Source organism: Babylonia areolata, chromosome 4 (genome assembly GCF_041734735.1).
Source record: "Babylonia areolata isolate BAREFJ2019XMU chromosome 4, ASM4173473v1, whole genome shotgun sequence".
Lineage (NCBI taxonomy): Eukaryota > Metazoa > Mollusca > Gastropoda > Neogastropoda > Buccinidae > Babylonia > Babylonia areolata.
The window spans coordinates 27709364-27735701 of NC_134879.1; the positions used below are offsets into that span (position 1 = coordinate 27709364).

The following is a 26338-nucleotide window of genomic DNA, read 5'->3' on the forward strand; positions in this document are numbered from 1 at the left end:
CTTGCATCCAACGTGGAAGATGTCCCACTGTGATTTGAGGTCTGTTTGATGTTGATATGCGGGGTAGGGGGGATGAGGATAAAACCTTCAACTGGAGAAATGTTCTCTGGAGTAACATGCATAGGAGAAACAGAACTGTGGCCGGACATGCTTCTGTTAGGGGGTTCACTGTTCATTGGGGTCATTGTCATTTCTGGGCACTCTGGGTGTACAACACCAGTCAGACGGCTCATGGAGGTCACCGGGGCTTTCAGGAGGGACTGGGTCAGAAATGTCACATCACTGTCCACCATATAGGTTTTCACGATACGATTGATGACCTCACACTCCTCTGTGTCCCATTGTGTACAGTCCTTGCCCTGACACAGGAGGGTACCCGCCCCTACACTGGACTTGAAAAACAAGGTCAAGGTCACACGTTTGGCGTGGGATGGCTAGTGTACATGCGAATCACTGTTTTCGCCGGCGTTGACTCTGCTTCGGTTATCCACACTGAAGAGCGGGGCAGAGTGTGCTCTTGATCATCATAGTCCGCAGATTCGATCTTCATCAAATCGTTTGCAATTGCGGAGTATCGATAGTGTATCGCATTACGCCAGATAACAAGTTCTTCCTCATCACACCAAAATCTCTCTTGAATGCGATCAAGAGTGGGTTTCAGTTTCTTGGCTGTTTCGGCATCATGGGCCTGTGGTTGGATGACATTCATAATTGCACGGGATTTACCGATTCATATGCCACACCAGGTAAAAACAACTCAAACACACTGTTGTTGCAGGACTGGTCTCGGTTTTGAGCGTAAGCTTCGCATGTGAAAGCGCTCCGACAGTTTGATGTGCGTTCTGTACGAGGTCCACGTCTCACATCCATAAAGAAGGCTGATGAGGACAACTGTCTTTTAGATCCAGAACTTGTTGGACTGCTGGATGTTGTGTTGATTCAGCACACAGCTCGCAGTCTGCCCAGGGCGTTCTAAAGGGTTGTACATAGAGACCTGTGTGGGAATTTATTTATAGTGGGAGGGTCGTTGCACTCGGCCAAGTAAGTCGACTTCCGGTGGTACGAATAACGCATGACACTACACAACAGCACCTGACGATATAGAAGTGAAACACAAAATGTGTGTACGCCAACACAATACAACAAACTGCAGATAGGTATACTGAGGAGCACAGCTTGTGAGAACTTTGAAGCAGAGACCGGAGCACTTGTGTTTCATTCTGGGACCCAACTGCCTTCCGCTTTTCATTTCTGGGGGATCCTGCGATCAGTTTCTTACCGTCGCCGTTCAGTAAACTCACGGTGCTGGTTTGCAGGAGAAAAAGAGATGGGGGAGGAGAAGGGCTCGCAGGAGAAGAAGGAGACCTTGCAAGGGGTGAGCAATGTGGCCTACGTCACGTCTGCCGATGACGTCATTGTCACCACTGAGCACGTTGGTCCTACGTCATCACAGGTGAAGTCTTTATTTGGCTTTTTTTTTTTCTATCAGCGTGTTTGTCTGTCTCTTTCTTTGTTGTGTCTTTCTTTCATTGTTTCGTCATCTTTCCTTCCTCAACTGAACACATTAGCGAACTCACCAGAGGATGTAGCATGTCCGCTTAATGGAGGTCGACAAGAGAGAGAGAGAGGAGGAGGAGGAGGAATTTTGTTTAATGTCCCGTCACACATATCGGTGACTGAAGACATTTTGTTAAAGTATTTATGCATACATTTGAGTATTATCGGTTAGAAGGGGTGGGAGATGTGAATGAATGGAGAGCTGGGGAAAACTGGGCAAATGAGGGTGAAATGAGGGTGAAATTTGAAAAAAAAACAATCTAAATAGAATTACAGGAAATTACTTACAGGACTTCGTAAAAGAGAAGTCGTCAAAATTTTTTTTTTTTTTTTTTTTTTTTTTTTTTCCCCGGACTTTCTTGGGTCGACCACCGTTTTATTATATATATATAAATTCATTATGACATTCAGAATAGATGAGAAAAAATATGAACATAAACAATAACAGATATAAGTGATTATGTTGATATATATACATACATATATACACACACATATATATATATACACAAACATACATACACATATATATATATATATGCATACATACATATACACACATATATACACATACATACACATATACATATATATATATATACATATATATATATATATATATACACATACACATATACATACATACACATGCATATATAGTTCATTACACAATCAAACACATGAATCATTTTATGGTTTTTAGTGACAATATATAAAGTCACAGACACAAACACATACACCGAAACATAAGAACACGCGCACGCACGCACTCACGCACGCACACACACACACACACACACACGTTTTGCTATGTCATTCATCTTTATGCTGAGTGCAGAGCTGCAGTCATTTCTAGCCCAGCCATGTTACCATTGTCTTCTACGTTCGTTGACACCCCCCCCCCCCCCCTTTTTTTTTCCCTATCGCTGTATCTTCATACTATTACACATCACATTACTGTTACAAAGACCTCTCTGATCGCTGTATCTTCATACGTTTACACATCACATTACTGTTACAAAGACCTCTCTGATCGCTGTATCTTCATACGTTTACACATCACGTCACTATTACAAAGACATCTCTGATCGCCGTTTGTTTTTGTTTGGGTTTTTTTTGGTTTTTTCTTCCCCCCCTCCCCCCCTATTCTTCTCCCCCTTTCCTATCTCTTACTGCCTCACATGAACTTGTTCATGGGAAAGAGAAAAAAGGAAAGAAGAAGAATAATCAATAGCCAACCGAAAAAATCCCCACACAACAAAACAAAACAAAACAAAATAAAAGGGACAAATAAATGAACGAACATACATACGTATACATACCTACATGTCTGTCTGATTTATATACATGTACATTTCGTTGCATCATTTTAAATGTATGGTTACCTCAGGGGTTTTATGTGCTGCTTCTGTACCATGTGGTGGTGTGCTTGGCGTGATGAATTTCAGTGTGCCATTGATTCAATTTATATTCCATAACCACACTAAGATTGTCCCACATGATCTTTGATTTGATAGCGAGGGATGCGATAACCTCACCCTAGATTTCCTCTGCAGTAACATGCGTTAGAAAATCGTAATCCACACTTCCTTTATCTATGTCATTCACTGTCATTAACTGGCTACTCTGGTTTACTCACAGTCCAATTCATGTGTCACGGCTTAGAACTGGCTGAGTGTCACTCCTTTCATTTTTTAGATACATATGCTCATTCTTTCCCTTTGTCAATCTTAAAGAGGACCTACTGGATTGAAAAACAATGCAGGTCAATTTGTCGTGATCTGTGTACATCAAAATGATTTCGTTGCCGCTGAACTCTGCTTCGTACCAACTGAAACTAGCAAAGTTCTATGTTTGTCCGAATTATTCATCAACGTGATGGGATTTGTAGTGAAGAAAAGATCAATTTTCATCACACCAAAATCTCTCTTGAATTGATACATATGTTTCATTATTTTTCCATCATGCGTTGGAGAATATTATTGGATTAGTTTGCAACACAGTTATAAAACTCAACACATTGTTAGCTTATCTGGTCTCGTTTGTTGATGCGTAGAGCGCAGTAAACGCTAGTTATGTCATTGTAACGTAAGTTTTCCATAAAGAAGTGTAGGCACAATGTTTTTAGATCCAAAATTGTTGACTTGGATATGTTTTTATTCAGACACACTTTGCAAGGTCGTCAAAGGGTGTACATAATTGAATTTATTTTAATGTGCACCTCCAGTATGCTTCCATGGTGACGAATACGCATGAATAACAAAGCACCTGAATATAGAAAAAACAGATGTGTTTCCCCCAATTCCTCTCAATAGTTCTGCAAGCTTGTAGAATTCAAGACCCTTTTTTTTCATTATGACATCTCTTATTCTTTCTATCCTGCATCTTTCGAAGTCGTCAAAATCACAAGCGAAACAACTAATAATGAATGCAAAAAGTTAAAAAAAAAAAAAAAAAAATCAACGTTCTTAGTCACTTCTGAAGACACACTTTCGTGTACAAAGAGCTTCATCAAGCCATAGTCAAATTATATGCTTAATTGTCAGGTTACTAAAGCATATGCACTTGACATTAGAACAATACACAGAGGGAGAGAGAGAGAGAGAGAGAGGGATCTATCCCGTTCTCGGCTACGAAAGCTATAGGGGATGTCGTGCGGTGCCCCAGTGGTAAAACGCCAGTGTGGGACGCGAGGGTCCTGTGTTCGATTCACCGGTAATTATTGAACGTGTCTTCACTCGCTGCTCATCATTACACCTCCAGCGGTATTCGTGGTGTTGGTCTTTTTTGTTACAAGATGTGAAGCATGTATTTAGCGCACGTAAAGGAAATCATTTCCTAACCAACATTGCACAGATTTCTTGAAAACGGAAGAAAGCAAGTAAGCAAGCGTGTATGTGTGTGTGTGTGTGTGTGTGTGTGTGTGTGTGTGTGTGTGCAGTACAGTACAGTACAGTGGAGTGCACTACAATACAATACAATACAATGCAATTCAATCCAATACAATGCAATGCAGTGCAACGCAACGCAACGCAACGCAACGCCTGTCTAATACACACCACAAGAATGAAAGACAACCCCCCCAAAAAAAAACCAAACAAACAAAAAACAAACAAAAAACCCCGCAGTATTCTAACAGTTGCTCGTACGATGACCAACAATGACCTGGAACCAACGGAGAAAGGAAAACGTGACCAGACACAGAACAAGTAGGCCTGACACGCTACTGAATCGTCAGGCACCCAGCAAGACGAACTGATGATACGCGTTTCCTTAATTAATTGTTTGAGACGAGTTTAGTGGGTGAACCTCATTGCAAACAATGTATGAAGGTGTGTGTGTGTGTGTGTGTGTGTGTGTGTGTGTGTGTGTGTGTGTGTGTGTGTGTGTGTTTTGTCTTTTCTTCGCTGGCTGCCCACTCGTGTGGAAATTCCTGCTCGTCAACATCCTTTTTTGTGTGTGTGTGTGTGTGTGTGTGTGTGTGTGTGTGTGTGTGTGTGTGTGCGTGCGTGCGTGCGTGTGTGTGCGTGTGTAAGTCGAAATATTTTAATTGTCAGACCACAGATCCATAACAATGGAGTTCACAAAGACAAAAGGAATGAATACAGGGAAATTAATATAAGGACGATTACTGAACTACATGGGCTTTGGTAACGATTCTACAGTACAGCATTTGATGGTATCGAAAACGCTTTGAATACAGACTTGCATACACTGGCATTCAGTCTCTGACTCGCACAAGATGATAACATGGACATCTTAAAAGCACTTGGATATTTGTGAAATTTGGCGGGAATCAGCTGCGAACGCAGAGAATAGTACTTAGGGCAGACCAAAAGAAAATGCATTTCAGTTTCCGGAGTGTCATCACAAAAGGGACAATTCCTGCTTTGCCCATCATAATTGAACTGTAAAAAATATGAGCGCAAGTTGGACATTCCAATTCTAAACCGCGAAAAAACACGGCGCATACTTGTACGTTTAACTTTGTTCAAAAAAGGTTTTAGTGAAAGACAAAAAAAGAAAATCTTTAAATTTTCAGCGAAAGAAACTTTATTAAGCGCATGGTTTACCATAGTTTGACACTTAACACATGCGAATACAGAGGTATCGCGTGAACCTGTCTTCCCCTATGTCACTGCCATGCATGTATGTGGTGTGTGTGTGTGTGTGTGTGTGTGTGTGTGTGTGTGTGTTCTCTGTGTGTGAGTGTGTGTGTACAGGGATCGTATAAATACGGATGATACAAACGAATGTTGTAAGCCAGCGCGTTCAGATCATTCGCCAGCTGTCTGCATCGAAGAATTTCTTTGTAGCGAGCCATGGAGTCGTCCGAATTCGAACGTCACCTGATGGTGAACAGACTGACCTTTTCCCTGGACTCCACGCAAACGTTTTTTTATTTGTTTTATTTTTGTTTTTTTTGGTTTTGTTTTTTCGTGATACTAATCCCACGTTGCACAGAACGACATGTCTGTTTTTTGTTGTTTTGTTTTTCTTTCACTTTTGAAACAGTATCTGCTTTATTCTGTGTATGAGACACTTGGAGAAGAACATTTGCCAATCAAATATGACTGATAGGCAACCGTTCCAACTTCGTTGCTTTGATGTCCTGTGTATCACAGTGTGTAATTACGAAGCTGTCTTCTTTTTTCTTTTTCTTTTTTTTCAAAGCTTTTAGGATGAAAACACAGCTCTTAAAATTGATCACGAATGGGTGAGTAGTTTGGTGTGATGTTTGTGTCCCTCCATGATTTCGTCGTTTTTTGTTTGTTGTTGTTGTTTGCTTTTGTTTTTGGTCATTTTTGTTTGTTTCTTTGTTTTGTTTTTTCGTTTTAAATTTTCATTCTTGTTATAAGAATTATTTTCTTTCATACTATTTCGATTTATTTCGTGTCAAATATCATCATCAACGTGTATGAATATGCATGTAAATCAGTTGATCAACAGTAAAAAGATCTCAGCAGCGAAAAGGCTATGTCTGTCCAACCGCGTCTTTCTATCCCATTCAGGAAGATCCGGACAAGCTGAAGGAGAGCTCTGATCAGAGATATGGCTGCGGATCTTTCAAACCAAGGTAAACCGCATGTCGCACAATGTGCCCAGGACGCACGCGCGTTTGACCAAAACTTTTTTTTTTCATGCCAAACGAACTAACAATGCGGCGAGGAGAGTAAAGAATTGAACAACAATGATGCAAAAATAAAGAGAAGCGCCTCTCTCCATTTAAAACGTTCACAACTTCAATCAAAGCTGCTTATGCTACCTGTTCTGCTTGCACAAAGGTAGATAAAAAGTACAAGGGAACAAATGCAGTTCTAAACTTTTGTTGTTGTTGAAGAAATGACTTTGTTTCAATGTACACCTACCTTTTATTTATCTGTGTCCTAGCTGATCTGGTAGCTTAAGCAGCATTGACTTGAAGTTGTGTTCCTTTTAAATGGAGAGAGTTACTTCTCTTTACTGTTGCGTGATTTTTCATGTAACCAGTCTGTGGTTGCATTTTTGTCACTTTCAGCTGTCTTGATTGGATCAAAACGTCACATTACTTCACACCCTGATCTGAATAACGTATTCATGTACAAGCTGCAGCCATGAAGCGATTTTCGGCATTGTTGGTTGACGGATTTCTAAGTGCATTGCACGTGAGAGTCGTTACAATTCTTTAACTCAATCAGTACGGCCAGTCCTCTCTTCTCCTCTACACAGACCCCTCGGATGTCCAGTGGGTGTCTGAATGACCCAACCTTTAGTTTCCGTCGTCAGAATTGTGGTATTCTTTGTCAACATTCACGTCTTCAGTATAAGAGCCTTCTGCTTGCAATATTTTGATGATGGTAATTGGGGTGAAACGCTGTTAACATCGTCTCTTTCGCCGTTCGTATGGAGAGAGTTAAATTACAGTTCATGAATTTGGCCGGACTGGGAGGGGATGGAAACACGCAGCAAGGATGGAATCCAAGCCAACAGTGATAACACAGTCTCCTTTCTTTATTCCATTGTAGGCTAATGATCGTATTTCTTGACTGCAGAAGAAGAGATTGAGAGACATGGAGAAAACCAAAATTATGAGCGTTGACTTTGTGGAAGTGCACTTACCCAGTGCTCGTGTTTGTGTCCCATCTTCCGATCAGAATTATCCCCCCCCCCCCCAATTCCATTTGACCTTGAGTGGTGGCCTTGGTGCTGGTCGTTTGGGTGAGACGATAAACTGGGTCAGTTGCAGCATGCGTCTGGTGCACGTTAAAGTATCCAGGGCAGCTAAAAGGATGTACCTGGCAAAATTCTGTAGAAAAATCGACTTTGATCGTAAAACAAATGCGTCAACACACACATAAAAAGATCATATATATATATATATATATATATATATATCAACACACAGAAAAAGATCACACACACACACACACACACACACACACATATATATATATATATATATGAAAATATGTGTGTGTGTGTGTGTGTGTGTGTGATTATTTTTTTTCACGATGATTTTTATTTCCATTTTGTTATGTTCTGTTTCTTGCATAAGTTGGACACGTTGAGATATATACAGGTGAGACACTTGGAGTGGTACTGATATCTTATCTTATATTTGATGACTCATACATGATATATACACTTGTTCACAATTCTATTGCTTGGAATATAATACATATTTGTCATTATATTTTGCTTTCATCGTGTTTTCGTCCATTTTGCCATTTCTCCCCTTTCTTTTATACGTATTTGTGTCAATTGTCTATGATATGAAAATGGAAATTAAAAACATATTAATATACATACATACATACATACATATATCTATATCTATATCTATATATATATATATATATATATATGGGTGTCGCTGAATTGTGGCGACGCGCTCTGCTCGGGGAGAGCAGTACGGATTTTCATTTTGAAATATGTTGTGACAAAAGAGTGATACAATGCAATGCAATACATACACTACACTACACTACACTACACTACACTACACTACACTAGTATACAACACAACTCAAAACAAATCATCTATATTGCATTTTAATCATCTTATTGTTATTGTAGCTATGTTTTGTCGTTGCTGAGAAAAACGTGTGTGTGTGTGTGTGTGTGTGTGTGTGTGTGTGTGTGTGTGTGTGTGTGTGTGTGTGTGTGTGTGTGTGTTGTGTGTGTGTGTGTTGTGTGTGTGTTGTGTTGTGTGTGTGTGTGTGTGTGTGTGTGTGTGTGTGTGTGTGTGTGTGTGTGTGTGCACAGTTGTCTGCGTCGTCTGGGCAACATCAGGGTGTTCGTGTTCCTGGCCGTCCTGCTCTGTCTGACTGAGGGCTACGCCGTCAACGGCATCGCGAACTCCGCTCTGCTGCATCTGGAAAAACAGGTCGGTATAGTCGGTTGCCCTCGACCCCGTTACTGAATTTGACGTTGTTGTTGCTTGCTTGGAACGTGCAGTGATGTCATATTTTTCCTTGTCCTTTCTTTATTTTCTTCTCTTTTTAAAAATTTATGATTATTAATTTTTTTACCCCATTCTCTATCTCTTTGATTTAAAAAAAAAATCTCGTTATGAGTCTTGCTGCTATTCGTTTATTCATACTTCCTTTCTGTTTTAAAATGTATGTACATACATATTTTTGGGCTACATTCCTGCCTCCTTTTCCTTTCTGTCTTCGATCTTTCCTCATTAAGCATAATATTTCTGATTGTTTGTTTAGTCTCTGCTATTTCTTTTCGTCTTTGCTTGATCTCTCTTTATGCCCCCCGCCTCCTCACCCTCTCAGTCCCTCCCAGTCCCCAGTCTCCCAATCCCCACCCCCTTCCTATCTCTCTTTTATTAGATTTGTCCCTTAAACCAAACGCACACTGTAGGAAATGGTATGCTACCCCACCAGTCTCTCTCTCTCGCTGTCTCTGTCTTTCTGTCTTTTTTCTCTCCGTCTCTCTATGTCCCTGTTTCTCTCTCTGTTTCTGTCTTTGTCTCTGTCTCTGTCTCTCTCTGTCAGTCTGTCACACACACACACACACACACACACACACACACACACACACACACACACACACACACACACCTGTTTGAACTGCTGCTAGGCTGGATGTTAAGAATTTCCAACATCTATGGAATCATTACGTAAACATAGACATAGGAAAATTCTTAACGCGAAGCAAAGTTAGCGATGGTTAAAATCGCTCAAGAATCCCAAGACTACGGACTGGACGTGGAATAAAATCATTAAAAAAATAAAATAAAATTGACAGGAAGAAAACTCAGCGCTACGAAGATCGTTCAAGAATTTTCCAAAGTCTATTGAATTACCTTCGCCAAGGAAAATTTTTAATCAACGCTAAGCAAACATAGGGCTGCTAAGGCAATCCAGCTAAGGCAATCCAGCCTAGCAGTTGAGTCCAGACAGATATTGTGCGTGTGTGTGTGTGTGTGTGTGTGTGTGTGTGTGTGTGTGTGTGTGTGTGTGTGTGTGTGAGAGAGATGTGTGTGTGTGTGCTTGCGTGTGTTTATCCACATTTTTGTGGAGAGAGTATGGGTTTGTGTGTTGAGGTTGAAAAAGGAGGATTTCTGCATGCAGGTGTATTGCATATGTGTGTGTGTGTGTGTGTGTGTGTGTGTGTGTGTGTGTGTGTGTGTGTGTGTGTGTGTGTGTGTGTTTCATTTTATTTTGTTTTCATTTTCTTTTATAGTATGCGTATATTATAGCGCTTTTCATTGTAAATGCTCAGGCTTTTGTGCCATTAGATTGGGCCTACCTAATGTCCTATTGTTATCAGTATTATTACTTTAACATCATCATTAGTAGTAGTAGTAGTAGTAGAAGTAGTATCATTATCATCGTTTTTATTATTATTATCATCATTGTTAATATTATATTATTATTGTTATTGTTGTTGTTGTTATCATCATCATCACCATCATCAACATTATTGTTATTATTATTATTATTGTTATTATTATTAATATCCTCCTCATCATCATCATCAATTATCATCATTGTTATGATTATTATCTTCTTTTTTTCATATTGTTATTGTTATTATCATCATTATATTATTATTATTATTATTATTAACATCAGCATCAGCATCACCATCACCATCATCTCACTACGATCGGCTTCAGATCCACTCTGTTTACGCATACCCAGATTCAAACACTCGACTGTTGGCCGCTCTTCTTTCTCTGTCTCTGGACCTTGCAATTGGAATGAACTTCCTCTTTCGCTTCGTCAAGTCTCCACACTCAGCTCTTTCAAGTCTGGCCTTAAAACCTACCTCTTCCCAAAACAGTCTCCCTTCCCTGCCTCTTCCTTGTCTTCAGTTTCTCCAGTTTTAGAGTTATGTATGCGTGTGAATGACTGGTGCGAAAACGCTTTGATTTGTCTCTGCACAATATTCAGCGCTATATAAATACAATTATTATTATTATTATCATTAGTAGTAGTAGTAGTAGTATCATCATCATCATCTGGTCTTTCTGTTCCCCCACAGTTCGGCCTCAAGTCCACGCAGTCTGCCCTGATCAGCTCGGCGCAGGACATCGGGGCCCTGGTGGTGGTGCTCTTCGTCAGCTACCTGGGGGCCCGCCACAGCAAACCGCATTGGGTGGCCCTGGGCTCAGTGGTCATGGCCCTGGGGTCTTTCCTCTTCATCGTCCCCCACCTTGCCACCAGCGCCAGCCCAGGTGAGCGGGCCCAGCATGGGTGCTGGGGGTGACTGAGAGGGGTGGTGGTGGTGGTGGTGGGTTGTGGAGGGTGTTTGTTTCCGGTGATGGTATTTTTTTGGGGGGGTGGGGAATTATTTAAAATTTAAAGAAAAAAAAAGTATTATCTATTTATTGTTATTGTTATCGTTGTTTGTTATTATTGTGGTCATTATCATTATTGTGGTAAAATGCACTATTGTATTATGTATTTGTTTCATCTGAGGCGCTTAGAGCCCATTCTTTATATGGGAAGTTATCGCCTTATGCATTATTATTATTATTATTTTATTGTTGCTGCTGTTGTTGTTGTTACTATCATACTCTTCTCCATTCTGTTTGTCACTAACTCTGTGTGTGTGTGTGTGTGTGTGTGTGTGCGCGCGCGCGTTTGCGTGTGCGTGCGTGCGTGCGTGTGTGTGTGTGTGTGCGTGCGTGCGTGCGTGTGTTGTGCGCGCGTGCGTGCGTGTGTTTGTGCGCGCGCGCGCGCGCGAACGTGAGAGGTTGCTAGTGACTTACTTATGATGCCGATTAGGTTTCTCACCTAAAACTAAATTCTGTTTCCACTTAACCATGTATACCTATGGCCGCTCTTTGTTGTTGTTTTTTTCTGTGGTGTGAAGGCATTCTGTTGAGCTGTTTATCTCCCAAGCTGTTTTTTGTCACGTTGTGTTCATTATTATCTATTTGTTCACACTGCTTTTTTGTGTGTGAAGAGTTAGGTTTAACGACTTGATGGTTTGTCGCCCTTAGGGTCAAGTTTTTCAGTGATATGGGGTTCTGTGTTGTGGACGTTTCGTTGTTAACCCTTTCACCGCCAAGCTCGCATTTATGTACAGGCGTGGTAGAAGACTCATGTCACTGAAAGGTGACCATTCATTGGTCTGTTATCCATGAACCTACTGATCTTAATGCTCGGTGGTAGGATAGGCCATATTTTCTATACATCGCAGGGGGAATCCCCAGCTATATTTAGCCACTGTCTTTTCTGTGTTTATACCACAAGGGAAATTTGTACTCTAAATTGACTGGCGGTGAAAGTTTAAAGGGGACTGTCCTGATTTGCTTTTGTTTTTTTTTTCGTGTGATCTATATGTCTTTCTGTCTATTGTTGTCGGCTGTCTGATCTGTATCTGGTTCTGTTCATAGTTTTGTTGGTTTTGTTCCCAGTGCATTGTTTCGTTTTAAAGTCTGTTTGTTTGTTTTTTTGGGTTTTTTGTTTGTTGTTGTTGTAAAGTTGAGTTTTAACGAACTGTTGGCTTGTGCCATTATTGTCATGTTTTTCAGTGCAATGGTTTTTGTGTTGTGAAGGTTTTGTTTGTACGAGGGTGTGGAGTTCTGATTTTTTTTAATTTTTTTTTTATTTAATGCATTTTCTGTCTCTCTCTCCGTCTCTCTGTCTATCTCTCCTGTTCACCTGTCTGCCTTCATGGCAGTCTTTCTGCCTCTCCGCCTTGTTTGTCTATCAGATTCTCTGTTTATGTCTCCCCGACAACATGATCGTTAAATTCATGTGATGTTTTATGCGCGGCATGCTTACTAAGCCTTTTCCATACAGTATTGTGTGGTGTGGTACCCTGTTCTAACGTGAAGACTGGATGGAGAAACAGCACGCTGGTGGTTAACTCTGGTCCTCAGAAATACAGAATTTTGTCTTGTCTATTCTCTGTCTGTCTGTCTGTCTGTCTGTCTGTCTGTCTGTCTGTCTCTCTCTCTCTCTCTCTCTCTCTCTCTCTCTCAAAAACATGCAAATGCACACACTAATGTTCGTGCTCAGATACCACTGTCAGCTTGTATGAACACATCTGATTCTCTGCGGGTGCTGAGTAAGGGCGGAATAAATATTATGAGTGCTTTCACAACACTGACTTATGAGCGAGTATGATACAATTCATTTGATGATCTGGGGCGCTTGGCACTGATCTAAATGGATAGCGCATGCCATCTTCGAGCCCCTTTGCTAACTGAAGCCAGCGGAAGTGTTCAATCAGCCATTTTGCTTCCCGTGTCAGTATAGCGCGAAGCGGTGACTTCATATGTGTAGCCGAGCGCTCAGCTGGTTTCACGGCAAGCTTTCACTTGCTCGCGGCGTTAGTTAAGCTGACATTCCTGTGTTTGTCTCCACTGCAAGTTTGCGCTACGTGTCACTGCACTGTTTTCCTGTAACAACTTTGCTATATAAATCATCGGCACAATTCAATCAAGACACAACATTTGGCATGTCGTCAGGGGCAAGCATAACACGATTTCACCGAAGATACACGGTTACAGTTCAGAAACGACCACCAACAGGCTGTCAACAGGCTGACGGCCAGATACGAGAAACAATGTGGCGTCCAGATGGCTTCAGCTTTCCTGGCCGATGAGCTATCCATGTATTTTCAGATCAGTGGGTGCTTGGTCTCAAAGGTCATATTCTGGACACATCTGTGGCCAGTCCCACAGTGATACGTGATCGAGGGAACAATTCCTTTGTTTGTTTCTTGCCGACGTTATCCCTTTGTCAAGGCTTTCTTTTGTTTCGTTCTCTTTTTTTTTTCGATCGTTTTTCCTTCCGGTTTTTTTTTTCTTTTATTGTTTTGGTGTTGTTATTTATTTATTTACTTTTTTGGGAGGGGGGCGGGGGGTTGGGAGGTGGGGGGGTTGTTTTTTTTTTTTACGTTCTTTCCCTCCTTCTCTGTTTGTACAACCATTTACTCACTCACACACAGGCACAGACAGACAGACACAGACACACACACGCACACGCATACACACACCCCCCCCCCCCCCCCCCCCCCCCCCACAAACAACACAAATGGTTCATAAATTGTGTACAGGAGGAAAAGGGCCTCCTCCACCCGGGGTGTGCACCCTGACAGAGCCCCACACCTCCACCACCACCTCAAACACCACCAACACCGACAACGCTGACACCTCCACACCCTCATCTGGGCCATCGTCATCCTCCTCGTCGTCATCGAACGACCTGGTGCACTACCTGGGTCTGTTCATGGTGGCCAACATGGTGCACGGGATCGGGTTCTGCCCCATGTTCACCCTGGGCACTGTCTACATCGATGAGAACGCCGAGCACTCCGTGGCTGCCCTCTACGTGGGTGAGTGTGGTGCCGTAGAGTGGATGAACAAATGCTGACTGATGACCTTTCGAAAGGAAATTAGAAATAATAATAGGTGGTGTAAAATCAGAGGTACCGTAAGATGATGATAAAACGTCATTTCGAGTGTTAGAAAAATCCACTTTGATAGGAGAAACAAATAAAACTGCACGCAAGAAATAATACAAACAAAAAAAAGAAAAGAAAAAAAAAAAGGTGTAGCGACGCGCTCTCCCTGCAGAGAGCAGCCCGAATTTCACACAGAGAAATCTGTTGTGATAAAATGAAATACAAATACAAACAAATACTTCTTCTTCTTCTGCGTTCGATGTTTTGGCTGCGTCAGATCAGACGGTCACCCCTGTCGCCACGATGTAACCCACGGTCTTCTCCAGGTCGTGGCGGTCTCCCCAAAGGTGCGCCTGTAGCTCTGTGCCCCCTGGCCAGGTGGGTTGGGCAGTGTTGGAGGATGTGTTCAGGGGTCTGGGGTCCAGTGCCACATGGACACTCATCAGTGTGGGCGATCTTCATACGGTCAAACAAATACAAAAAGACAGGAAAGACCCATTGTCCAGGGACCGGGTCTTGTTTCGTTCAAGGTTATCTTGTACGAGGGTGTGGGTCGTGTTGAGTGTGAGTTGTAGAGACACGGATCGAATGCAGCTATAGTGATTGCAATGAATGAGTGATGTGAGTGAGTGCAATTTGGTGGATGTGAGGTGATGGAGGGGGTGGGGATGGGGTACGTAGTAGTGGTGGTTATAGGTGGTTGTAGTTGTAGTAGCACCAACCGTAGTAGTAGTAGTAGTAGTAGTAGGTGTTGATGATGGTGGTGCTAAGAGCAGCAGCAGCAGTACGACTCGTATGTGGTGGTGGTAATAGTAGTAGTAGGTGGTGGTGGTGGTGGTCGTCGTCGTAGCAGTAGTAGGCGATTTTTGTGGAAGTAGTAGTAGTGGTAGGTGGTGGTAGCAGTAGTAGTAGTACTAGTAAGTGGTGGTGGTAAGAGTAATAAGAGGTTTGTGGTGGTGGTGGTAGTAGTAGGTGGTAGTGGTGATGTTAGTATGGTCATAATATAAGTAGCCCCCTTGCATCACCCCCTCCCTCTTCCATTCTCTCTCTCCTTCCTCCCCCATCCCCTCACCCACAGCAACAATACTTGTGCACACGACAGATCGTTTTCATCTCTCTGCTATCAGGCTGTTATTTCGGCCTAGCAAAATATTTGAATGCTTATTTTGAATATTTTAATTTCTTCCTTGCCCATGTGTAACTCGGGGTTGAGATACAATCTAACAACTGCAATATATGATATCAAATGAGACGCGAACACACCGCCACCCCCCTAACTCAAGGCCTGACAAAGCGCGTTGGGTTACGCTGCTGGTCAGGCATCTGCTTGGCAGATGTGGTGTAGCGTATATGGATTTGTCCGAACGCAGTGACGCCTCCTTGAGCTACTGAAACTGAAACTGAAACCTAACACACACACACACACACACACACACACACACACACACACACACACACACACACACACAGAGTCATGCAAAAGAACGCGCGTGCACACTCCCACACACGCACTCGCACACGTACCCACACATGCCCGCAAACGCATGCTCACTAACATTTTCATGCGCAAGCAGATATGTAGATATGCGCGCGCGCACACACACACACGCGCGCGCCACGGACGCACACACACACACACACACGCGCGCGCGCGCGCGTGCTCGCATTCGAACACACTTCCACTTCAAGGAAAAAATTCTATAGTTGCAAACGAACAGACAGACAGGCACACTGACACAGATTCAGACAGACACAGACACAGACACACACACACACACACACACACACACACACACACACACACACACACACACACACACACACACACACATCCCCCACACCTTCTACCACCCTCCCACCCACCCACCCTCCAACCGCCACACACGCACATACACACACACCTCAAGCAGTTGTGGTGGGCATACCTTCACAAGAGAAAGAGCTGATTCATTTCCAACACTTACGTGAATGCAACATAATTTGAAAAAAAAAAAAGAAAAAAAAGAAAGAAAGAAACTAAACGGAACATGGGGCCGTGGAGTTGGGAGCACAGGGGGGTGAGGGGAAGCTACACATTGCTCGTGTCGCTTCAGTGTGTAGTGCACTGTGCGGTAAAGTTGAAGTGAAATCCAGAGAGAATAATCGTGTGTGGCGTGTGGAAGAGAAAGAGAGGCTTTGTCATCTCTCCCATGTCTTGTGCAGATTGCGCGCGCGCACACACACACACACACACACACACACACACACAAAGACGCACACACACACGCAGACACACACACACACGCAGACACGCAGACACACACGCACGCACACACGCAGACACACGCACGCACGCACACACGCACGCACGCACGCACACACACACGCACACACGCACGCACGCAATACAGCTATAAGTGAAGCAGTAGGATATTAACATCATATACTGAGTGTGTGTACTAGTGTGTAGTTTGCATAAGCAGCTTGTGGACTGGGTTTGTAGTTTTCCGTTATAGCATTATTCAATGTTGTCCACAACAATAGTCCAAAATGTACATTGAATGCGTTCTGACATCCAGGAAGAAACGCACACAGACACACACAGACACACACAGACACACATACACACAGACACAGACACACACACGCACACGCATGCACGCATATACACACACACACACACACGCACGCACGCACGCACGCACACATTCACCCGCACACACATGCGCACGCGCGTGTGCGGTTTTTACTATAATGAATAGGTTGACATCTTGTCTGAAAAGAGAGCTGGAGGTTCCATGAAGGTGTTAGATTTAAACATTCCGCTTTTATACCTGAATGTTTTCTAATAGTCGAGGAAGTTCAATGGTTGAAATTTCAGCTAGAAGAAGAAGAAGAAAAAAGAAAAGATCAGCGACTTGAAGTTACATAAAGAAATAAAGAAACTTTATATTTTCATTGGAAACCATTGCCAAATTTATTTCTGTAGACGGCAAATTATTTCTTTGCTCGGTAGATGGAAGATGAAATGGTTTTTAAGGCCAACTATGTCAGGAATGTTTCTTGCACAGCCGGTGCTCACAAAACAGTCGATCACATTCCAACACACCATATGTTGAATCTCAAGCCTCGGACCTGAAATCATGCTCCAGTGTCGACAGTTTTCAGCAGCCCATTGCAAATGTACGATTCTTTTTATTTATTTATTTATTTTACAAATCTTGTTGAATAATCCAGTTGGTTTACTTTTATGGATGATATTTGCTCATTCTTAGGATATTAGATTGTCACTTAATGTTAAACTCCCGTTTTGTTTTATTTGAATGGTACATAACTTTACCCTATTATTATTATTATTATTATTATTATTATTATTATTATTATTATTATTATTATTATTATCATCATCATCATCATTATTATTATTATCATCATCATCATTGTTATTATTATCATTATCATTCTTATCTTTATTATAATTATCATTATCATCAGATACCACTGAGGCTTTATGAATAGTCATTATGGAAAATTGGAAAACACACGCACGCACACATGCACACGCAATTACCCACTCATATAAGCGAACAGTGTCTTTTCCCCTCCCCAGTTATTTTTTATTTCATTTTATTATTATTTTTTTATATTCTATTTGTTTTATTTTTATTCTTTTTTTTTCATTTCATTTTATTCTCTTTTTTTTTCTCAAGGCTTGACTAAGCGCGTTGGGTTACGTTGCTGGTCAGGCATCTGCTTGGCAGATGTGGTGTAGCTTATATGGATTTGACCGAACGCAGTGACGCCTCCTTGAGCTACTGAAACTGAATACTGTTTCACTTTCAGGTATGACGTACGCTGCCGCCGCACTAGGAGTGGCCGTAGGGTTCTTTACGGGGGGACAAATCTCAGAGAGGTACTACGTAGACTTCGACACCATTGATCAAAGCAAGTAAGGTGGATTTTTTGCTCCAAAAGTAACATTTGCATTGGTGGTTTTTTGTTTGTTTGTTTGTTGGTTTTTTTTGTTGTTGTTGTTTTTTCACCTGTAATTTTGCGTGCGTGGGTGCATGAATATCTTCCCTGGTTAATGTAATTGATTTCAACAATGACACTAGTCAGAAATCCAGCGTTTTTCTGTATCTCTCTCTCTCACTCTTTTTTATTTATTTTATTTTATTTTTATTTTTAACCCTTTCCGTCTGTTCCTGTTGCCATTCGATTCGTTATCTCTCTGCCTGCCCTGATGTCTATTCTGAATATTCTTTCTTTTTGTTTTCTTTTTTCTTTCTTGTCTTTCATCATCAGCAGCATGTTGCATTCTGATCGTGTCTCCCTGTGCTGTTTGTCCTCCTCTCCTCCTTCATTCCTTTCCTTTCCGCTGTGCTTTCTTTCTTCCTTTTTTTTTTAGTTTACGCTTCATTCTGTTTATCTGTTCATGTAATCTTCTACTAATATTTTCATTTCTTCTTTTTTCTCACTGCATTCATTCATTCATTCATTCATTCATTCAGTCTTTCTTTCATCTTTTCTTCCTTTCTTTCTTCCCTCATTGCCTTTCCATCTATTCATTAACCATCTCGTGTTATCTGTTCATTACAGCTGATTGCCTTCATTCATTCATTCATCCATTCATTCTTTCATTCATACATAAATACATCATACATACATTCATTCATTCATTCATTCATGTATTCATCCATCCATTCACTCATTCATTCATTCATTCAAACATTCAATCATTTAGTATTTCATTCATTCATTCATTTATTCATTCATTCATTTGTTCACTCATTCATTCATTTGTTCACTCATTCATTCATTCTTGCTTTCTTCCACCCATCCATCCTTCCTTCCTTCTTTTTTTTCCCCTTTTTGTCTGTCATTCTAGTTGTTTACTTACCTTCTCCTGTTTTCATTTCTTCTTCTTTTTTGCGATCATTCATTCATTCATCCATTTGTTCACTGGTTCATTCGTTCACTGATTCAGTCAATCGTTCATTTATTTGTTTGTTCGTTCGTTCGTTCGTTCATTTATTCATTCGTTCGTTCGTTTGTACATTCATTCAGTCATTCACTATTTTTTTTAATTCACTCACTCTTTGTCTCTCCGTCTCTGTCTTTCTCTGCCTCTCTGTCTCTGACTATCTCTCTGTGTCTCTGCCTCTGTCTGTCTGTCTGTCTGCCTGTCTTTCTCTCTCTGTCTCTCTGTCTCTCTCTCTTGATTTCGATTTGATATATCTGATTTAAATGTACACCATTACAGATACAGAGAATTTGATGCCAGTAATTTCATTTGTCAATGATGTAAAGAATCCAAATAGGATGAGTTGCATTCTGTTTTGTGTTGTTCAGCACTAAGTGATATCAGCCCCCCACCCCCACCCCCACCCCTTCCCCCGTAGGGATGCCGGGGGTCTTTCAGTATAAATAGCATCCCCGCCTTCTGGAAATTCTGTGCTAGAAATTTCCTCTTTTCTGACACTCTCTTTGTTTCTGCCTTTTTTTCTATCTTCACTGTTGTCTCCTGTTTTTTTTTTTTTTTTTTGCCTTCCCGGTCCATTCCCCTTTCTTTTTTCAAGCAAGCCTTGACACTTTTTTTTCTCTCTTTTTCGCAGTCTGTGATGCACTGTCTGTGCTGTTTTTCTCTGGCGATTAGGTAGTGAGATGTAAACACTGGGATGGGCACTAGCTGCACATTTTGCAGTGTTATTTGCCTGTATGGTCTTTTTATGTATTTTTTGTTTGACTTTGAAGTTGTTCTGCCCCCCCTTTTTTTAAACGATTTTTTGCAATCTGGGGATGATAAATTAAGCGGAATGGCTGGCGTCCTCAGCATGGCCTAGTCTTATTTGCCACAAGGAGCTAAATGGTTGGGATACTGTGTTATGAACTGTGTTTTGTGGGTTTGTCGTAATGTTTTTTTTTGTTGTTTTTTTTTGTTTGTTTGTTTGTTTTGTAAACGTGACAGTTTTGTGTTGACGCGGTTGAGCATTCGTGCGGTTTGACAGTCCTGATATGGCCGTGTGCGGTCGGCTGGACTATAAGCAACAAGAATTAGAATAAGTGATATCCGACAAAGGTTTGCTCCTTCAAAATATTACCGGAATCAGTGTGCCTTTGGGTTAACTCTCTCCATACGAACGGCGAAAGAGACGACGTTAACAGCGTTTCATTCCAATTACCATCATCAAAATATTGCAAGCGGAACGCTCTTATACTGAAGAGGTGAATGTTGACAAAGAATACCACAGTTCTGACGACGGAAGCTAAAGGTTGGGTCATTCAGACACCCACTGGACATCCGAGGGGTCTTTGTAGAGGAGAAGAGAGGACTGGCCGTACTGAGTGAGTTAAGTTTGTTGGTATCATCCATCAGAGATAGTGCTGTTCGGAATTTGTTAGTTTTCTCGTATGATGCATTTGATTTTTAGAGATAATATATCGTCTTGATGATTTATTTGTTTGACATGACCATTGGTATGTATGAATAGCATTTGATATGGCTGGGATTTGTTTGTATATCCATCCACAAGTGGAGTGATGGCCTAGAGGTAGCGCGTACCCATAGGAAGCGAGAGAATCTGAGAGCGCTGGCTCGAATCACGGCTCAGCCACCGATATTTTCTCCCCCTCCACTAGACCTTGAGTGGTGGTCTGGACGCTAGTCATTCGGATGAGACGATAAACCGAGGGCTCGTGTGCAGCATGCTCTTAGCGCACGTAGAAGAACCCACGGCAACAAAAGGGTTGTTCCTGGCAAAATTCTGCAGAAAAATCAATTTCGATAGGAAAAACAAATCAAACTGCACGCAGGGGAAAAAAATATATAAAGGGGGGTGGCGCTGTAGTGTAGTAACGCACTTTCCATTGGGAGAGCAGCCCGAATTTCACACAGAGAAATCTGTTGTGATAAAAAAAAAAATGCAAATGCAAATAAAAATGTCCATCCCTTCATATAAGGGGCTGTGACCTATTAATGAACAAACCATTCGCATTCGCGTTCTCTCTCTCTCTCTCTCTCTCTCTCTCTCTCTCTCTCTGTGTGTGTGTGTGTGTGTGTGTGTGTGTGTGTGTGTGTGTGTGTGTGTGTGTTGCAGACTGGCGATCGGGCCCCGGGACCCCCAGTGGATAGGGGCCTGGTGGATCGGCTTCATCCCTTCCTGTGTGGCCTTCGTCCTTCTGGCGCTGCCCATATACGGCTTCCCCAAGACTCTGCCTAGTCAGTGTGGTGGTCGTGTTGGTGTGGTGTTTTTGGTGTGGTGTTGGTGTGTTGGTGTTGCTTGTGTGTTGTTGTTGTGGTGGTGTGGTGTTGGTGTGTTGGTGTTGGTGAGGTGTTGGTGGTGTGGTATGGTGGTGTTGGTATGTTGTTGTTGGTGTGGTGGAATTGGTGTGGTGTGGTGGTGTTGGTGTGTTGTTGTTGGTGTGGTGGAATTGGTGTGGTGTGGTGGTGTTGGTGGTGGTGTCGGTTTTATCCTCTCCTGTGTGGTCTTCATCCTTCTGGCGCTGCCCATATGCGGCTTCCCCAAGACTCTGCCTAGTCAGTGTGGTGGTAGTGTTGGTGTGGTGTTTTTGGTGTGGTGTTGGTGTGTTGGTGTTGCTTGTGTGTTGTTGTTGTGGTGTGGTGTTGGTGTGTTGGTGTGGTGTGGTGTTGGTGTTGGTGAGGTGTTGGTGGTGTGGTGGTGTTGGTGTGGTATGGTGGTGTTGGTATGTTGTTGTTGGTGAGGTGTTGGTGGTGTGTTGTTGTTGGTGTGGTGGAATTGGTGTGGTGTGGTGGTGTTGGTGTGTTGTTGTTGGTGTGGTGTTTTTGGTGTGGTGTTGGTGTGTTGGTGTTGCTTGTGTGTTGTTGTGGTGTGGTGTTGGTGTGTTGGTGTTGGTGAGGTGTTGGTAGTGTGTTGTTGTTGGTATGGTATGGTGGTGTTGGTATGTTGTTGTTGGTGAGGTGTTGGTGGTGTGTTGTTGTTGGTATGGTATGGTGGTGTTGGTATGTTGTTGTTGGTGAGGTGTTGGTGGTGTGTTGTTGTTGTTGGTGAGGTGTTGGTGGTGTGTTGTTGGTGTGGTGTGGTGGTGTTGGTATGTTGTTGTGGTGTGGTGTTGGTGTGTTGGTGTTGGTGAGGTGTTGGTGGTGTGTTGTTGTTGGTGTGGTACGGTGGTGTTGGTGTGTTGTTGTTGGTGTGGTGTGGTGGTGTTGTCGGTTTTATCCCCTTCTGTGTGGTCTTCATCCTTCTGGCGCTGCCCATATGCGGCTTCCCCAAGACTCAGTGTGGTGGTAGTGTTGGTGTGGTATGGTGGTGGTGCGGTGTGGTGGTGGTGTGGTGTGGTGTGTTGTTGTTGGTGCGGTGTGTTGTTGTGGTGGTGGTGTGTTGTTAGTGTGTTGGTGTGGTGTTAGTGTGGTGGTGTGTTGTTGTTGGTGTGGTGTGGTGGTGTTGGGGTGTTGGTGTGGTGGTGTTGGTGTTGTGTTGTGAGGTGTGTTGGTGTGGTGTGTTGTTGGTGTGGTGTGGTGTTGGTGTGGTAGCGGTGGTGTGGTTCTGGTGGTGGTGTGTTGTGGTGGTACAGTATTGGTGTGGTGTGGTGTGGTGGTACAGTATTGGTGTGGTGTGGTGTGGTGGTACAGTATTGGTGTGGTGTGGTGTGGTGGTACAGTATTGGTGTGGTGTGGTGTGGTGGTGTGGCTTTCTTCCTTCTAGCATTGCCTGTCTGTGGTGTGGTGTGGTATGGTGTAGTATGGTGTGGTGTGGTGTGGTGTGGTGTGGTATAGTATGGTGTGGTGTGGTGTGGTGAGGGGCTATCAAAGAGTGCACAGAGACCACCACACCGACAAGACATAAAGATGGCCAGCCAGAAGGCCAGTTTTTATCTGGGGGGGCGCCCGGTATTCGAACCTGCATCTATCTGAATGGAACTCAGCACTCAACCGTCTTCAAGTTCTTCCTTTTTTGTTTGTTTGCTGTTTGAATTTGAGTGTTGCGGGTTCTGCTCCTCCACTCGTGCACCCCACGCCAGTTCAGTGGTGCTACACCCCACGCCAGTTCAGTGGTGCTACACTCCACGCCAGTTCAGTGGTGCTACACTCCACGCCAGTTCAGTGGTGCTACACCCCACGCCACGCCAGTTCAGTGGTGCTACACCCCACGCCAGTTCAGTGGTACTACACTCCACGCCAGTTCAGTGGTGCTACACCCCACGCCAGTTCAGTGGTGCTACACCCCACGCCAGTTCAGTGGTGCTACACTCCACGCCAGTTCAGTGGTGCTACACTCCACGCCGTTCACCCTGAGTCCCCCCCCCCCCTCCGTATACACGGCCACTCTCAGCTTGACGTTAGCGGAACTTCATTACCATTAATAAAGTTACGGATACAATTATGTGTCTCATTCCAAGGTGGCGAGAACAAGGCGGACGAAGTTGCTAACGGGAAGGCGGAGCCCAAGAACGCAAAGACATCCGTCTGCAAGGACATCTTCCTCCCGTTCTTCATAGCGGTCAAGAAATTGGTAAGACGAGGGAAAGGGGAGGGGGGAGAGGGGCCGGTGAAGGGGTGGGGGGGGGGATGAACGTCCGATACTGATCTCAGTTAGTTAGTTACATTCAGTTTCATTGTCGACATTTGATGTGGCCGACGGGAGTACCCATCCCAGGAAAACAGGGTTTAGGGACATGTCTACCACTACTCTTCTTCTTCTTCTGCGTTCGTGGGCTGCAACTCCCACGTTCACTAGTATGTACACGAGTGGGCTTTTATGTGTATGACCGTTTGTAACCCCGCCATGTAGGCAGCCATACTCCGTTTTCGGAGGTTAACACTACTCTGACAGCACCAGAACGGCAACACGTTGAGATAGACTGCGAAAACACTTCTTTTCTTTTTTTAATGTAGGATGTCTACGATTCGAACACATGACATTTGGGACTCCGAGCATGGTGTTCAACCACTTGAGCCAGCCGGTTTTCCTCTTTTTTAAAGACTAATGTTTAAGCTTGTGTTTTGCGCAATGGGAAGGGAAATTTCCGTTTTTTGAACAGTCCAATGCAATGGAATGATTTAAACAGAATGGATGTTTGATTGATTGATTGATATGGATATATAGCGCCTTTCCTCGGTTTGAGACCAAGCTCTAAGCGCTTTACAAACACGGGGTCATTTACACAACAGGCTGCCTACCTGGGTAGAGCTGACTGACAGCTGCCATTGGGCGCTCATCATTCGTTTCCTGTGTCATTCAATCAGATTTCAGGCACGCACACCTACACACTCAGACGGACATGTAACATTTTACGTGCATGACCGTTTTGTTTACTTACCCCGCCATGTAGACAGCCATACTCCGTTTTCGGGGTGTGCATGCTGGGTATGTTCTTGTTTCCATAACCCACCGAACGCTGACATGGATTACAGGATCTTTAACGTGCGTATTTGATCTTCTGCTTGCGTATACACACGAAGGGGGTTCAGGCACTGGCAGATCTACACATATGTTGACCTGGGAGATCGGAAAAATCTTCACCCTTTACCCACCAGGCGCTACCGAGATTCGAACCCGGGACCCTCAGATTGAAAGTCCAACGCTTTAACCACTCGGCTATTGCGCTCGGATGTTGCGGCGATTGCGCAGCTAGAACTGCTGCTGCAGCTGCTGTGACTTTATTGTTAACTCATCCTTTTCTTTTCGATTTTTTAAAAATTTTTATTGTTTCATTCAGATCAGTTCTTTAATGCAATTCTTGTTGGGGGTTGCTTTGATGTGCATGTATCTGATCCTTCCACCCGTCTCCAACGCTCCGTATTCTCAACTATGAAGAATTTCGATGGGGGTGTTTTTAAAATCACCTTGTTCACATCTCATAAGGTCCTCTTATCATGGGTTCAGATATAGTGGAGTGATGGCCTAGAGGTAACGCGTCCGCCTAGGAAGTGAGAGAATCTGAGCGCGCTGGTTCGAATCACGGCTCAGCCGCCGATATTTTCTCCCCCTCCACTAGACCTTGAGTGGTGGTCTGGACGCTAGTCATTCGGATGAGACAATAAACCGAGGTCCCGTGTGCAGCATGCACTTAGCGCACGTAAAAGAACCTACGGCAACAAAAGGGTTGTTCCTGGCAAAATTCTGTAGAAAAATCCACTTCGATAGGAAAAACAAATAAAACTGCACGCAGGAAAAATTACAAAAAAAAAGAAAAAAAGAAAAAAGGGTGGCGCTGTAGTGTAGCGACGCGCTCTCCCTGGGGGAGAGCAGCCCGAATTTCACACAGAGAAATCTGTTGTGATGAAAAGAAATACAAATACAAATAACTGGCGGTGTATGTGCAAAACAAAGAAAGAAAGAAAGATACATAGGGCTCCAGCTCATCTGGGTGTCTTTCTCTTCACAGGCCAGGCTGCAAGGCTGACTGTGGTCAGGTAACAAGAATGTGTGCACACGTTGAATAAATGTATGGTTTTTTGGTGTGTGTGTGAGTGTGTGTGTCTGTGTGTGTGTGTGTGTGTGTGTGTGTGTTTGACGTTCGCTGTTTATAATTTATATGTCTGAGGGATTCATATAACGTTGTGTGTGTGTGTGTGTGTGTGTGTGTGTGTGTGTGTGTGTGTGTGTGTGTGTGTGTGTGTGTGTGTGTGTGTGTGTGTGTATGTGTGTGTGTGTGTGTGTGTGTGTGTGTGTGTGTGTGTGTTCTGTGCAGGTGGTCAACGTGCCTTTCCTGTTCCTGTGTCTGTCCTCCGCCTCGGAAACCCTGATCATCTCTGGGATGTCGTCCTTCGCCTTCAAGATGCTGTCAGAGCAGTACTCCATCAGCTTTGATGAGGCGGGCAACCTCCTCGGTGAGTCGATGGCCGTTCACCTCCACCACCACCACCACCACCACTGCTAGTGCCACTGTAAACTACCTACCCTCACGTTGCACAGTTCACCCTGTGGTGGACGTTCATGGGATACTTTACCCTCTACGG

At 43.2% G+C, this 26338-nt stretch overlaps 1 protein-coding gene across 2 annotated transcripts in view; it reads left to right on the top strand.

Annotated features, from left to right (window-relative positions):
- LOC143281008 (solute carrier organic anion transporter family member 4A1-like) overlaps window positions 1–26338 on the top strand; it is a 48652-nt gene that overhangs the window by 6595 nt on the left and 15719 nt on the right. For both annotated transcript variants that reach the window (XM_076585885.1, XM_076585887.1), the window contains exons 2-10: window positions 1317–1453; window positions 6570–6634; window positions 8803–8923; window positions 11041–11233; window positions 14071–14349; window positions 18241–18346; window positions 21495–21616; window positions 23776–23888; window positions 26071–26209. In XM_076585885.1, coding sequence (XP_076442000.1) covers window positions 1317–1453; window positions 6570–6634; window positions 8803–8923; window positions 11041–11233; window positions 14071–14349; window positions 18241–18346; window positions 21495–21616; window positions 23776–23888; window positions 26071–26209 — 1275 coding nt within the window. The remainder of the gene's footprint in view (window positions 1–1316; window positions 1454–6569; window positions 6635–8802; window positions 8924–11040; window positions 11234–14070; window positions 14350–18240; window positions 18347–21494; window positions 21617–23775; window positions 23889–26070; window positions 26210–26338) is intronic.